We start from the raw sequence: 15,589 nt of genomic DNA on the forward strand, positions 1-15,589 counted from the left end.
TTAAAAGAAAGAAAATCTTGTAAAAATATATAATGATTGATTTTCGATGCACGGAATATGTAAAAGTATAGCATAAAGCTTATTTTAAGGGATTTTGTATGCAGTTTAAAGGTGTTTCTTTTATTGTGGAAAATTAAGCCGGAAGTGTTGATTCCGTTGCTGCTTTCGGAACACAGTACAGCGCGCACCACCCGCAACTGCACACACAGTACTAAGCGCTGCAACGAATGGAGGCGAACGGGTGGGAGAGACATCAGCAAGGAATTGTTTCGCTGTCGAAATAGCTTTCCCTCGGATTTCAACCTGAGGACATTTCAGTCGGGTGAAGAAAAACTGAGTTGTTGCTGTTTGTTTTTTTTTTAAGAAAAGTCGAATCGCTTTCCCTTTCCCCCTGAAGAGCTCGATTGCCAGTCATTTAAAAAAAGGGCGTGTGTACGGGGTGAAGGCAGCATTAACCAATTAATGTGGGTATATATGATATTTTAGACATTCTTTGACACCAGCTGGGTCTAAAGGACACAGTCGAGGATGGGATGCACACTGAGTACCGAGGACAAGGCTGCGGTGGAGCGCAGTAAAATGATCGACAGAAATCTGCGGGACGACGGGGAGAAGGCAGCCAGGGAGGTCAAGCTTCTGCTGCTCGGTAAGGAAGATTGGGGTGGAGGGGGGCGGTGAACGAACTTCGCTGTGTGTTCGCCCGCAGAACTGCTAGTTCAAAGGATACGGTTGGGAACACACCCTGCTGTGAAACCCACGTTAACCACCCTGGTTAATGGTCAGTGTTGGGGTTGTGTTAGATTACATTAGTTGTGAAGTGTTGCTGAGTTTCCGCATCGCTAGCTTACACCCCTCCTCCTTGCTAGCTACAGTTAAGCGTCCAATCTTCTCACTTGTAACACAACCTGTCCTTTTAAAAGGAAAAACGACACCAGTGTGGCCGAAATACCAGTGATATGTCATTTTGCGTTTATTTGGCTTTTTAAGGGGTTAGTTTTGTAGTTTGGTTACACATGCATGGCAGATTTTTCTTTCTTTGTTTTGCCAGCTGTTGGCGTTAATTCTTTCAGCCCGTCTCCGTGGAGAATTTATTGACTAAATCCTTTCAACAATGGCACATTTCCTCTCGTCTGGTCCGGTTCAGTGCAGTGAAAATAGGCCTTTGGCTCATTAGGGGCCCAGGCCTGAGTCAGTGACTGAAAACTGTTTTTTTTTTTTGTTTTTTTTTTTTACTTAATTCGTTTCAGGACGTTATAGGTTAAATTCCTATTGTTTCCTATTTTATAACACTGTTTCCTTGTTCTCATCTGAAGACGTAAGCAGGCGTGTTGCAAGCAATAGGCACACAGCTTGTGCAACAAATGCAGAAAATTACAGTAATCAAGAGGCCAGAATAAAGGCTGATTCAGTTAGGAGAAGCCACATAAACATTAGCAGAACTCATTTAAACAAAGCTGTAACCGATCAACTTACAACCGAAGTTGTATGAAGTTAGATGCTGATGTAGATATAGTGGCCTCATGCCACTTCTTTGCAGTGATCATTTTTGATTGATCTTCATTTGTGTACCCGAATCCACCTAGTATATGCTGTTGCTGTGTTAAATTGCCACTGACCTCAGAGATGTAATTTAAATGGCACAGCACACCCACTGATAACTATTACACTTCATAATTATGATTTGTTGCGTTTATTTCATGTGTTTTGTCATTTCCTAGCTCCATCTGACAACCCTGCATGTACCATTATGTGAACGGTTTCCATTTAGTAGCTAGACGTGTGTGTAGATTAAAAGTGTTGCTGAGATGTGGGGAAGCACTGTTTTGCTTGTAAACAAAGACCACAGGTGAAAAACTTTTCCATCAACCCTTTTTAGGTGGCTCACTTTGGGAAGTGTTGACATGCACACATGTGGTATGTGGGTTAGCAGGACACAAAGTCTGAGGGAAATGCCAGTAGCAGGCAAATACCTAACAGAAGGCACACACAATTCAGAAGCAGATTTTCTACCATTACTTTTAATTTTTGAATGAAGATAACTGTGTGTGTGTGTGTGTGTGTGTGTGTGTGTGTGTGTGTGTGTGTGTGTGTGTGTGTGTGTGTGTGTGTAAAACTTGATGGGACACAATTGGCTTTTACTAGGGTATGGTTTTGTTTGTACAAGTAGGTGCATATTTTCCCATTACAGATCAGTTGCATTCCTTCGGTGTTTGGAGGCCAGATGGGGCTTGCTGAGTAAAAGCAAGCAAGTAAGGTCAAGTTTCTGCTATGTCGCTGTAGGGAAGAATATTAGTTTTAGTTTAGTTTTTTTTTTAATTTTTTTAAACATGTATCATACACAAAAACATGTGGCACTACTTTTGCACTTCTCAGTTTCTGATAGAATAGGTCGCGTGGCGCCACTCGTGGCTGCTTTGGCTCCATCGCCTGTCATCTGTGTTTGATCCATTCAGTGTGGTAGCCAGGTAACCCGCTCGGCCTCTTCAGGTTCCTGCCTGAAGTGACACACACACACAGAGTTTGAGATGCCAGGAGAAAAGAAAAAGAGGACCTGTAAGACGAGAACAGTGCTAATGACGAGAGCATTAAAAATGAAAAAAGCTGCGGTGCGGTGAAGCACGGGGACCCGAGTCGGGCTTTTGAATTGTTTACTTTGCAGAAAAACAGTCACTGAGTAGACTTGAGGCTGGTGATTTGCAAGCCACTCATGAGTATACTTTTCTCTAAACACACCCTGTCAACAGTGTATTCAGGGATGCTGTTGTGTACCTCTGGATGCACTCAAAGAACATTAAATCTTTTGTGCAGCTTGTGGTGGTGACCTCAACCCGGTGTCGAGATATTTGTATACAACAGGTGGCCACAGTTTGGCCACAGTTTGGCCACAATTTGGTGTGATGACCACCTGGTTTTCAAGCGCTGTCCTAAATGTTAATTACAGGCTCATGGTCTCTCCCTGTCAGCAGCAAAGAATAATTGCCTTGACGTAAAAAAGCAAAACTCAATTTGCATGAAAAAAAAGATTTGAATCTTTGTAGGGCGTCAAGTCCAAACCAGCTGGCAGGCTCAGGTGTCTCTCGCAGAGTGAGGAAATGTGGTCTTTTCTGCGAAACATATTTTTCATTTAGCTCTAGTCTTAATATGGCTCTCATTTTATTTCCATCATCTCCAGGACCCAATTATCCTACTATTCATATCTACATGCTAAAATAGATTACAATCTCCTCAGCCTAATTACTCGTTCTATAGCTGTCGCGCAACTGTGGGAAGATTTTATTAATACACCTCGGGCTTTTTCTGACTCGTGTCATCGGTCTCTCTTTCAATTTTTCCCCCCGTGTTTTTGTTCTTTTACTAATTATAAAACCAGTTTTGCAAGATGGCTTGAAGATGGCCCCCATCTCACAGTAAACAGAGATGACAAAGTAGTTAAATAACTCTTTTATTGCTGTAAGCACATTAGACATCGAATGGGTCAGTCTGTGCCAGCGTGCGTGTGGTAAGCAATCTTTTAGTTGTCGATTTTTCTTTTTTGGCAGATCGATCTCTGTGATTTAGCGTGGTCGTTTCCCGCGGCGGGTAGCACCTCTCCGAGGCTCCTGGAATCCTTCACAAGTGACTCATACTTAAATCCCCGAAAGGGGGAGAAGGAGGGGAGGGGGGCGGAAAAGAGGAATTGGATAGTGAGTGAGAGGAACATTAAATCATAAAGAGAAAATGACTATAGGAGACTGGGAGAATGTAAAAGAGGAAGAAGCATGCGTGCAGCTGAATAAGAGTGGAAAACTAAAAGAGGGAAGGGTTCCGTGGTGTTGGGCTCCTGCTGCTAATGTGGCATCACTAATGTGTTTAGCACATTGTGCCAAACTTCATAAGCTCTCCTTGAGCCCCTGAACTGCTTAAACCCCATGACCCACACAAATTTATCTTCATGCCATCGATCCGAGCCCAAAGCCAGCACGAATGAAGAGAATTTTTACTAACTGCAATTTTGGTTTGCATGTATCGCATTACTCATTCTCCACAACATTTATCAGCAACATATGGTTAATCTATAAATGAGACAGCCCGGCCACGGCAGCCGTTTTAATCACATTCTTCTAAAATATCCTCCCCATCTCCCTACTTGAGGAAAGGACCAACTAGGGTCCAGGAGGGAAGATGTGTTTGCGGTCAGTAGATAGAAACGGCTCTGTTCTCAGTGGAAGAAGTAGAGAGGGGGGGAAGAAAACCACAATTTTCACTGCAAGGGTTTGCTCGAATTTTCCTAAAATAGTTTGAACCACTAGAAACAGAAACCAGCTGCTCCAGTGGTTCTGACTCTAGCTGTTTTAGGGTGGGTGTATCAAAGCTGTGGGCGTGTAACATGACTCTGCATGAAGAGCGATAGGTCAGGCCCGTGGTTCTAAAGTAACCCTTAAAGGTCTGTGTGTGTGAGTGAAGGAGAGAGCGAGTCGGTTCGACTTTCTCTCTATGTTCCTCAAATAGTGAGACTTTGACGAAAGCCACACCCTGATTATGTCGCTGTTGAGACACCAGGGTCAATTCACTTGTATAAACACGTGGCTTATGTTTCATAGATGTCTTTTTTAAACTTTCTTTGGTGTAATAATAAAGAAAGTTCTTCTCGTGATTTGCACTGAATTTAAGCAACAGTTCGCTCAAGAGTCACTGATAATTTGTCGTCTTGAATATGAAGGAATCCCTCTAAAAGGGTACCGAAATATGGTCATTCTTAATCCCGAATGATCAGTAATTGCTGATTTTAATTAACTGATTCTTCTCAGCTCTGAACTATTTCATGCTTAGTGCAACCTTTCTGTAGGAAAGTACTCCCAGCGACATTGTCAAAATGGGTCTTGGGCAGGCCGAGGGGTGCAACTGTGCCAGCTCACCAGCAAGCCATCCTCAGGCAACAGCGGTTGCACCGTCTGTGCGCAAGTCCTGCAGGGCTTCACACAGCCGAGTGTTTTGGCCTCGGAGCACGGGGAGCTGCCACTGCACCGTCAACCCCCTCAGGGGCGCTCCAGCACCCGAGTGGTGACACGTAATTAAAATAATGTGTCCTCAGGTGAATTTCGTCCAATTATACTGAAGGTGAAGTGCCAGTGCTCTGCCAGCATGCAGCTGTTACTGAAGGAAAGTTCGCAGGAATGCAGTCACAAGCTGTGTATACTGCAGTAAGTGTGTGTGTGTATGTATATGTGTGTGTGTGTGTGTGTGTGTGTGTGTATACACACACACACACACACACACGTATTTATTTTGTTTTTATAAATAATGCTGTCTTACTGCATAAGGCAGGCTGGACAAGAAGTGGCACTAAAAAATGCAATATGTCCCTTTTTTCTTCTTCTTCTTCGTCGTTTTGTTTTTGCAATCACAAAGAAAGTGGAACTAGATTAAGTGGGTGATTTATTATGCAAGAGCACACCATGTTGTCCCTGCTGACTCCATCACGAGGTAAAAGATAGTGGTAGATTTCATGATATGATTCCACTTCCTCTTATTCTGTTTCTAGGGCTGACAGAGAGGAGCTGTGGGTGTTTACTTGGGGGAATGGCCACGCTTTAGTGGTTAGGAACACCTTCCCTACTGGCAGAGGAGTGTTACGTCAACAAGAAGTGGCCAATTGCTTCACTATATATATGTAATATGAGGACATTGATTGTGCATTAGCAGTTCTGATGTAGTTTATGGTAATACCCATTAGAGCACGCAAGTCTAATGAATGTGGTTTGTAAAGATATCGCATATGGGCTTTTATCGGTGAAAGAGAAATATCAGTAAAAGGGCGCACCCACTGGACTGGTGTGGTAGAGGAAAGGGAGCAGAAGGATGTGTTATAGGTAGTGGACTTGCAGTCAAAACCCACATGTGACCCACACAGAGCCACATGGTCTCTTCAGGTGACTGTGGCTCAGAAATAACGAGAGGAGTCATCATGACACTGTGAGGTTTTCGAGATCCACAAAAGCCATGCCGACGGTTGCATTCTCTTCATGAGCACCCGCTACTCCACCACTAGTATTGTCTCATCAATCAAGGAAACTGACGTCAATCTGATTAGTGGTCAGCGCCTAGTGTCTTGCCATCCTGAAAAGGCACCTCACTGCTGCTGTCAATAATTCCTTATCATTAGTTATGCGCCCACGGCCTTCATACCAAGTGAACAAAATGCTGATAGAAATCCCAGGCGAGCATTCAGCTTACAGAGCAACAGATTCAGTCCCATTTTTGGGGATTTAAGAATCAGGGTATTAGAGGCTGTAACTGCCCGGAGCTGAGAGAGAATCTTTAACCTAAACGCTAAAGTCATGCACAGACCTCAAAGCGCACTCATACAATCACAGTGTTGTTTAGGAGTTGTCCTTTGGTTGACGTGATCGTGTATCAGATTGCGTTTTCACGGTTTCCCGTCATGCTGTTTGGTCGCACTGAATCCTCGTGTAAAGGCATAGACTTTCGTGGGCTGGTTAATATAAGGGTTGGTTTCAGATATATTCAAGTAAAGTCCACTTTTGTATTTATTTATTTATGTTTTGTCTTTTCCAGGTGCTGGCGAATCAGGGAAAAGCACAATTGTCAAGCAGATGAAGTGAGTACATTTCTCTCCTGTACTGAACGAGCAAAATGAACTCCATTCTCGCTTCTATTTTTTCTTCTTCCACTGGCTTCTCTGATGAGATGCACAACTGACACCACACTAGATTACACACTGGAAGAGTATTCATTTTCCTCAGCTAAACAGTGTCAAACACCCATCATAGTCTCTATGGGTGGTAATACGCCCTGCAAGTTGCAGTACAAACAGGTGTCATGCATAATGGTCATGGAAACAACACAGCAGCATACATCAGTGCATGCGTGCGTGCGAATGTCCTGCATATGAAATACATTTTTGATAAATGTTTATGGCTGCATCGTCAATCACCAGCCATCCACATCTCAGAAGCACAATATATTTGTACAGTTTTTTTGGGTTTTTTGTTTTTTTTTTTGTTTTGTTTTGTTTTTTTTACAGCACCTGTCCTACTGTAATATTACTTTATTTGTTATTGACAAGCAAGAGATCATCATTCAGTCCCCAGACAGATTTAAACAGTGATTTAAGGAAAGTGTTTACATTATGTTTAGTGTAGTGTTAATAGAGCTGAATTGTGTGTTTGTAGCTGGTCTAAAGAAATTCAGTTAAAAGACAAAATGAATAATTACATCATCTTATCATCATCTGATAAGTAAAGCTGGAACAGTTCAAATAACTGGCTGAAGGCTCTTTAGTCATTTGATTAGTTAAATTAAAGCCTTCTAGGAGCAAGTCTTGCCACTGAAGCATTCTTTGTAATGCAACCAGGCAGTTATTTTGAAGCCAGCGTCAGTTTCAGTCAGTCCCAATGTGATCGGCGTCTCTGTCTCCCCCGACCTGCACTCTTTAACAAAGATCATGCTTAACGATACAGTCAGAATATAATATCTAAACTATAATGAGTAGATGTGACCACCATCACGCAGTTAAGGATGTTATGAACCTTTTCTGTGCTTAGACGTCAATGCTGTAATACCATTGGTTTGTATTTTTCATGGTTCAGCAACCACCATTCTTCTCTGGGTTTTGTTCGAGGTTCAGCTCCAATTTGTGAGGGTTTGGTGGGTTAATCTGCAAAACCAAAAAAATGCTTTAGGAAATGACGATTATCATTTTTAACGATTTTCTATTATTTTATAGACAAAATGATGATAATAATAAAATGATATTTAAGAAAATAAAAGGCAGATTAATCTTTCTGCTTGTGGCTTACATCTGCACTATCATGTTTTTAAGCACTTCAAAAACAGACCAAAACACTGGAGCCACCTGATTCCAGTGGGTGACGTGTTTCAGTGAAAATGGGCACTTTAAGTTAACCAACATTAAAAGAGCTCCCATCTTCAGGAGCAAAAGATGGACTCAGGGCTGAAAGCCAGCGATGGTGTAAGGAAGATGGAATTTGCCGAAAGACTGACTGACGCATTGTTGGTTTGGGGCTTTTAGGTGGCTTTGCAGACTGCCAGAAGTATGGCATAAAGCCTTTCCTTCTGAGCAGCAAAACCAAAGCTCTATTCAGAATTTTTGTGCGAAATAAACTGAAAGAACTTCAAGATATTATTTTTACGTAGCATGAATTCAGCTGATGCTTTTGTCTAGTAACCAACACTGAGTGCAACTATAAGAGGGTGAATAAAAGCTTCTTTTCCCTGGATAATAATTCCTGCAGCCAGAAATGAGGAGCAAAGAGTTCAGGGCCACTGTGGCCAGGCAGTATTTGTGCAGATGGGGATTTTTTTTTTTTCTAAGTGATACTAAATTTGAGCTAAAGAGGAAGAAGGATTTCTAAAAATGATTAAAAAAAAATTGTACATCATTCAGCAGGAAGAATTGGTTAGGCCCACTGCTAACCAGTACCCCCCCCCTTCTCTACAGGATCATCCATGAGGCAGGCTACTCAGAAGAGGAATGCAAGCAGTACAAGGCTGTGGTCTACAGCAACACTATCCAGTCCATAATCGCCATCATCAGAGCCATGGGGCGCCTCAAGATCGACTTCGGTGACCCAGCAAGAGCTGTGAGTAGAGAGAAGATTGTAATTTGGTCTGTTTAGAGTAGAAACCCAAAGTAAATTTGTGGTGTTGGGGAAACAAGCAGGTAGTTACATTAAGTGATCACTGTCAATAGGAACAATAGTCTGCTTACACGCCCTTCAACATAACATTATAAAAATAGTAGGGTCATTTATTTGGGTCTTTTAATTTGTAGCTTTCCCTGCGATGTATTTAAAATGTGACTGGTGTTTTAGCTTGATAGCTCATGTGAATCACAATGGTGGTGTAATGACTGAGATGGCTGATTTATGATATTGACACCACCCCGACTCCTCTCTCAGGATGATGCACGGCAACTGTTTGTGCTGGCGGGCTCAGCAGAGGAAGGCTTCATGACAGCTGAGCTGGCCGGTGTCATCAAGCGACTCTGGAAGGACGGAGGTGTTCAAGCCTGCTTCAGCCGCTCCCGCGAATATCAGCTCAACGACTCGGCAGCATAGTGAGTCACGCAGTCCAACACATAAGCAACCACGTTAATAATCGCCGGGTTCACCACAGCCGTGAGTCATCGGCAGAAAAGACGGGCGATGACAAAGTCTTTCATGTCCGATGACCAGGAGCCCAAAATGAGCGCGTTTCCACTGTAAACACAGAAGCCAGACACACGCTGCCCCAACCTTCAACCATACTCAGAGAGCTACTTGTATGGCTGATGTGTCTGGACTTTTAATCTGTCAATATTTACTTTCCTCTACCGTGCCTGAAGAGCGATGGCTGCAAAGACTATTTAATCTTTGACCTTCTCCTTCAGCACAGGAACATTTAGCACATGCTTAAAGATTTTAAAAACTCAGTAAAAAAAAAAAAAAGAAATTTCTGTAGCTGAACATGTCTTTACTAGTTGGAACCTAGCATATATTGCCCCTGGCACTTCAACAAATTCTATCACAAGACAGCTTTTTTTTTTTTTCCTTTTATTATTTTTCAGGGTTGGAAAGCCATCTACCTTGTTTTGCTTCTATAGAGCAAACATCAGCAGGTTTTATTGCAGCAGTTGTCCATTTTCTAATTGGTTCCGCTTATCCTGCTGTCCAGGGGCTTTTCTGAATTATTTTTTTTTCACTCCACATAATATCCTGCAGGACAAACAGCAGGCTTGTCTGCATGAAATTGAGATTACTTTGCTTCTGCTAACAACTACAGGTTACTAATCCCCCCTTCTTCCTTTTAAATTATCACCAGTAACCTTGAGGTATCAACTTAAAACGTAATGCATCCAAAGTGTGTTTAGTTTGTCTAATATACTTAACGGTATTGCATATTTTAAAAGATTAAAAATATTTCTACTCTGTTTGCAAAATGTTCTATCTTCATACATGTGTTGCAGCACTACAGTCGGCAGAGAATGTTGTTTTTGTTTGCACTGATGTCCAAGAATTTTGTCGAGAAAGCAAAAACCTACTCGAAGTGATAAAGAATAAATAGAATTCCACCCTTCTATTTTCAGTACAGAGCTATTCCCATACAAGGTAATGAGAGTCTATCCCAGCAGGTACTTTATTTGACAAAATGTGGGACAGCACCCTGGACAGATGGCTGGTTTATTACAGGGCTAATGCACAGAGACAATCGCACTCACACGTAGGGAGTTTCCAATTCAGCTGCAAGTTGTTAGGACTGTAGGAGGGATCAAAGCACATAGAAGGGAACCCCGCAACCAGCGAAAACAATGTACACTCCCCACTGAAAAAGAGCAGGACTTAGATTAAAACCAAGGTCCTGTTTGCTGTGAGGCAACAGCTCTAACCACAAAACCACTGTTAAATTTAGACACAATGGCAAATGCTCTATACTGTCACTAGCTTCCTCTTTTTTTGCTGTTGTTGTTTTGTCTCTACTGAAAAACTGAATTCAAATGTGTAAAACAGGGCTGTATTGAAATGTGTACATAAAATGACTAGTTTTATGACCAGAATATAGAATCTAACCTGGTTTTCACCTCCCTGCACTGGGAGCAGAGACAGGTGACCTTGATCCATTTTCTCCAACCCTCCCCTCCTCATGTCCTTTTCTTTATGTCCTTCTCTCAGCTACTTGAACGATTTGGACAGGATATCCCAGGCCACCTACATCCCAACTCAGCAGGATGTCCTGAGGACCCGAGTGAAAACCACGGGCATTGTTGAGACGCACTTCACATTTAAGGACCTGCACTTCAAGTGAGAATTTTGTTGTAACAACTGGCTCAGAGTGTTTTACAAGATGTCTTAATTAGTTTTCCTTCCTGTTACTGACTCATTCACTCCAAAAGAAATTCCCTTTATGCATTCACAGCTGTAAGTTGTGACACAGTCTGCGAAGGTGTTGCGCACATCAGCGATGACTCAGTTGTCACCCTCTTTTAATGTACACAGACAGGAAGTGAGCGCAGGAGGTTTGGTGATGTCATGATACCAGGAATGTTTTTAGCCAATTCAGCGTCACATCGCTGTAATTAGCTCCATAAAAGCACACTTCACTTACAAAAGCCAAAGTAGATATTGCTTTATGTAATGCCGGAGTTTACAGGTTTTCTCAAGAACAAAGTATTTATTTAGTTTAGGTACTCATCTGGTTGAATTTGCTTCCAATTTAATCTGAACACCAAGTATGGTTTAATTTCCTTTCAAAAGCCCGCCTCCTGTTCCATCTTTAAAACTAAAGTATTTCCAGATGGGACTTGTGCAGTTTTATACACCAGTAGGAGCTATTACAGAAGCTAAATGAGGCCTTGAATGGTTCCCTTGGTATTTCTTATTGCACTACAGCTGTGTGTTTTTGTACATCGGTGCACAAGGGTGTCTCACGTAATGTATGCTCAGATTGATTTTCTTAAAAATGTGGAAAAAACTGTAGATATAAAGTGATATCTGTGATGAGCCTTAATTGAAAATCATAGTCCTGTTCACGAATTGAAGTACCTACATTGCCCTCTCAAGTAAAACCAGAAAAGTGCTTTTCTGATAGCCTGTATATGAAAGATGGAAGTAGCCACCATCACATCTGGCTCAAGCTTGGCATTTTGGCTTTAGCTGTCTTTTTGTTTTTTTTATTTTTGTTTTGTTTTGTCAGCCAGATGTTACCATAAGGGTATGTCTGTGGAGTTAAATAACACTAGTCTCATGAAGCTAGCTTAGTTAGCAAGTTGAATGTGTAATTCACTGTAATATTGCATGAAAAGGAAACTAGTACGAGTTGCCTGGCTTGGTTATTCTCAATCTCTCTTTGTGTTTATACTTGTTGTATGCCTCAGTGTTTTCTGTAGTAATGTTTTTAAAGTTCATCTTTCATTTATAACCACAAAGTCATTTGTTTTCTGTACTTTTATCACTACTCGCCATAGTAGTCATTTTTTTTTGTAAACCTCTGGATTTCACAAGCACTATCTCTAATGTAAGCTGTCATGCTGAGGAACATGCTCACACGATCCCACTCCTGTCTTCAACCCAGAATGTTTGATGTAGGAGGTCAGCGGTCTGAGAGGAAGAAGTGGATCCACTGCTTTGAGGGTGTGACGGCCATCATCTTCTGCGTGGCTCTCAGTGATTATGACTTGGTGCTGGCTGAGGATGAAGAGATGGTGAGTGGTTCAGCTGTGTGACTCATAGAACATGACATAATAGCAGGCACTCTATGTTCACACACAGCAGGAACTTTGTCTTTGCGTATTATAATCACAATGGTCATAGAAGTAGAAGCGAAGGATCGGTTCCACTCGTGACATCTTCGTGGATCACTGAGCGAAGCACAAAGACCCATCGTCACTTTCCTTTTTCTCCTCAGAACCGAATGCACGAGAGCATGAAGCTGTTTGACAGCATCTGCAACAACAAGTGGTTCACAGACACCTCCATTATCCTCTTCCTCAATAAGAAGGACCTGTTTGAAGAGAAAATCAAGAAGAGCCCTCTTACCATCTGCTACCCAGAATACGCTGGTGAGTCTGGCAGTAAAAAGCCTTTTTCATCGATTCACATTGTGCTCAGGATACCCTCAGTTGGTGTTGTTATAAAACAAAGTCTTACGGCAGATTTTAAAACTGTTTACTTTCCTGCTAAATACAAAGTTATAGCTAAGAGATAATCTGCCCACCACTCGATCTTTGAATCTCAGTAATCAGTCTTAACCCAAATGTTGTTTTTGTGTAGCATCTATGTGCCAGACTACTTGTTGGCCACCACCAGTAACCTTCTCAAATTATTGCTTCAACCCAGCATGTTCGTCTACATAAACCTGCCGAATTTTCTTTTCAATCTCTGCTTTTTATACACAATAATTCAAATGCATCCTAATTAGTGGATTATCAAAGCATTATAGCCATTAGGGATGTCCTGATCATGATGTAGGGCCATACCAGCATTTGGCATAACAATTTAGCCATTTATTTCTTCTTCTTTTTTTCATACAAAGGAAGCACACTTAGCAGGATAAAGCCCAGCCATGCTATTCATTTCCTAGCGCCGTACAAAAATTACGCTTTCCCTGTCCCTTCCTTACATGGTAACTTCCCGGGCTACTTCACTTCCACCTCCTCGTCTTTCTCAGGCTCCAACACGTACGAGGAAGCAGCTGCCTACATCCAGTGTCAGTTTGAGGACCTGAACAAGAGGAAGGACACCAAGGAGATTTACACCCACTTCACCTGCGCCACAGATACCAAGAACGTGCAGTTTGTCTTTGACGCTGTTACTGACGTCATTATCAAGAACAACCTGAAAGACTGTGGACTCTTCTGAAGATGACAACCTTTTTTTATTATTATTATTATTGGTAAGTAAGCCCTCACATGTGGTGCACACGTGTGTCATGGATGAGGGCACATATAAGGAATACAACTGCTTATGTGCTCACCAGGATGGAGTGGGAGTTGAGTAAACCACTGGAGCCTTATTTGAATATCTACATCTTTCCATGATGATTAAAAACTTACTTTTATATAAGTGTGTGTGTGTGTGTGTGTGTATTTTTGTTTCCAGAATATAAGTATTCAGAGCATAAAGAAGGAAAATAATCCATCATTTAATCAATGATGTGTGCAAATTTGTGCCGTCTTATTTTCAAAGGCTTGAATTCATTTTCTGCTTAATTTAGATGCATGTGAAACGATAGCGGCAAGGTCGAGGTCTGCAAAGCCTCTCCTTAAACCACCACCCCTCCTCCATCTACTCGTCTTTCATGTTTCTTTATTTCTCCCCTTGTGTCCTCAGGCAGTGGAGCCAGCTTATTGTGCATCTTTAGTGGGGAAGATGAGAAGAATGGGGAAAATCAGTCACGGACCAGTGCTGTACTATATGCCACTTTTAACAGCTTTATTTATGTTTTTCGTCTTGGAACCTTTGGAACTAGCGTTACATTTGTGTAGGATGTTTGTATCATTGTAAAGGCGTCACTGCAAAATTCTTTTCATCTTTTTTGTTTTTCTGTTTTTGAGAAAGATCTTTTTTTTTTTTTTGCTGTTCCTTCTGCCACTGTCTCTGGAAAATGAAACTTCACTGTTGATGGAAATGCTTCTTTTCTCCCTTCCCCGCAACCAAAAGGGAAGAAAAGGGGTGCAACCTTTGAGTCCAGTTTGTTGGTACTTGTGCCTTCGCATGCCTTTTACTGCGGTCGTAGTACAAATGCTTGTTCTTTTGCCTGCTGAATTGTTCTAGTCATTAAGAGGTAAACTGTTTTCATATGTTAGTGTCTCTGCTATCTTCTGTGTGCACACCACTGAGCTTTCAGGAGGATTTACCTCTAGTTTATAAGGTACATGGGTCTCCATTGTGACCAACATGTAGCCTCCACGGTCCCCTAATTCCCACCCACCCTGACAATGGAAGGCCTCGTCAGCCAATCACACAGTACAATACTGCGATCTATATTGTTACATTTACCCCACAAATATGGGGTCCTGGTTTTTAAACTATCTGTAAAATATCCATTCTTCCCAAACATTCAAAAAATGGTTAGCTGAGGCACTGAGCTTATAATATGCTTAAGTGTTTTAAGTACTAAGACCAGAGTAGGCACATTTTACTGTATATTTTAATGTATTTTTTGGGGGGGGGGGGCTATGGAGAATTTGGTGTTGAGAAGAGAAACTAAATCTCAGAATAGATTATGAAGGTGAGGATGAGGTCTGAAATGTTTTAAAATTCAGGCGCTGTTCTTGGATCCTGGCTGATGATGATTTTTGAGAGTAGAGACACTGCTTGAGGATCCTGGAAACTGTGATGGTCAAGGAAGCCTGGTCTGTTATCATAGATCAGCAATACTTTGGCAAGAGAGTGATGTAAAATGTCATCCTGGATCTGTTCATATAAAGAAACTGCCACAACTGTCAGTGTATGTATGTTCTCCGTGGAAGGAGAATCTTTGTAGACTCATCTCCCTTATTTTGCTAATAAAAACCATTTACAAACAATGTGGCTGCTGTATCGTATATAATGACTTTCTTTGACATCTGGGGGCTTTTCTTTTTTTTTTTTTTTTTTCCCCTGATGACTAAAGTTTACAGGGTTACTAAAATGATTTAAAAACATCTTTTTTTCTAGTCTACCAAAGGTTACATACATTCATGGGCACGAATGTCATGGTAAGTTGGGGCTTTTTACATGATCAAACAGCATACATCTTTAATTACTGTAAAAAAAACAATCAAATGTATACATATAGGCTCAAATTTAGTCCCTTAGCAATTTGCAACTCAACCACACACTTGGCCGGATGTTGACCACTCTTGGCAGAATTGGTGGAGTTAATTTAAATTGATTTGTTTCTTGCCACAGAGCTTTCTTTCAGTAGGGTTGTTGGGTCTTCAGGAAGGTCATTTCAGATGCTTCCCATTCCAAAAAGAGTTTGGATCTGTGTTTGGGATGATACTACCACCACCATGCTTGACAGGTGGTACTTGGGTTTGAAAGCCTCAGGTTTACTCCTGAAGGCATTTGGCTTGACCCATATGTGCAGCGGCAAATTTCATTGAAGC

General features: G+C 41.6%; 1 protein-coding gene across 1 annotated transcript; it reads left to right on the plus strand.

Moving 5' to 3' along the window:
* The first annotated feature begins 181 nt into the window (after positions 1-181).
* gnai1 (guanine nucleotide binding protein (G protein), alpha inhibiting activity polypeptide 1) lies at positions 182-15,025 on the plus strand. The gene is made up of 9 exons (XM_076875983.1): positions 182-646; positions 6,556-6,598; positions 8,462-8,603; positions 8,922-9,079; positions 10,671-10,799; positions 12,070-12,199; positions 12,403-12,556; positions 13,165-13,385; positions 13,826-15,025. Exons 1-8 carry the CDS (start codon positions 529-531, stop codon positions 13,353-13,355), a joined length of 1,065 nt encoding a protein of 354 aa, XP_076732098.1. The 5' UTR covers positions 182-528; the 3' UTR covers positions 13,356-13,385; positions 13,826-15,025.
* Positions 15,026-15,589: the final 564 nt, after the last annotated feature.

This window comes from Maylandia zebra, linkage group LG17, assembly GCF_041146795.1.
Source record: "Maylandia zebra isolate NMK-2024a linkage group LG17, Mzebra_GT3a, whole genome shotgun sequence".
Lineage (NCBI taxonomy): Eukaryota > Metazoa > Chordata > Actinopteri > Cichliformes > Cichlidae > Maylandia > Maylandia zebra.

What these genes read in the sequence shown, in the direction of transcription:
- gnai1 (XM_076875983.1), top strand. Translation starts at nt 529, where the DNA reads ATGGGATGCACACTGAGTACCGAGGACAAGGCTGCGGTGGAGCGCAGT. An exon ending in TTTAAGGACCTGCACTTCAA is followed by an intron (nt 10,800 to 12,069) that starts GTGAGAATTTTG and finishes TCTTCAACCCAG; the next exon opens with AATGTTTGATGTAGGAGGTC. An exon ending in CTGCTACCCAGAATACGCTG is followed by an intron (nt 12,557 to 13,164) that starts GTGAGTCTGGCA and finishes CGTCTTTCTCAG; the next exon opens with GCTCCAACACGTACGAGGAA.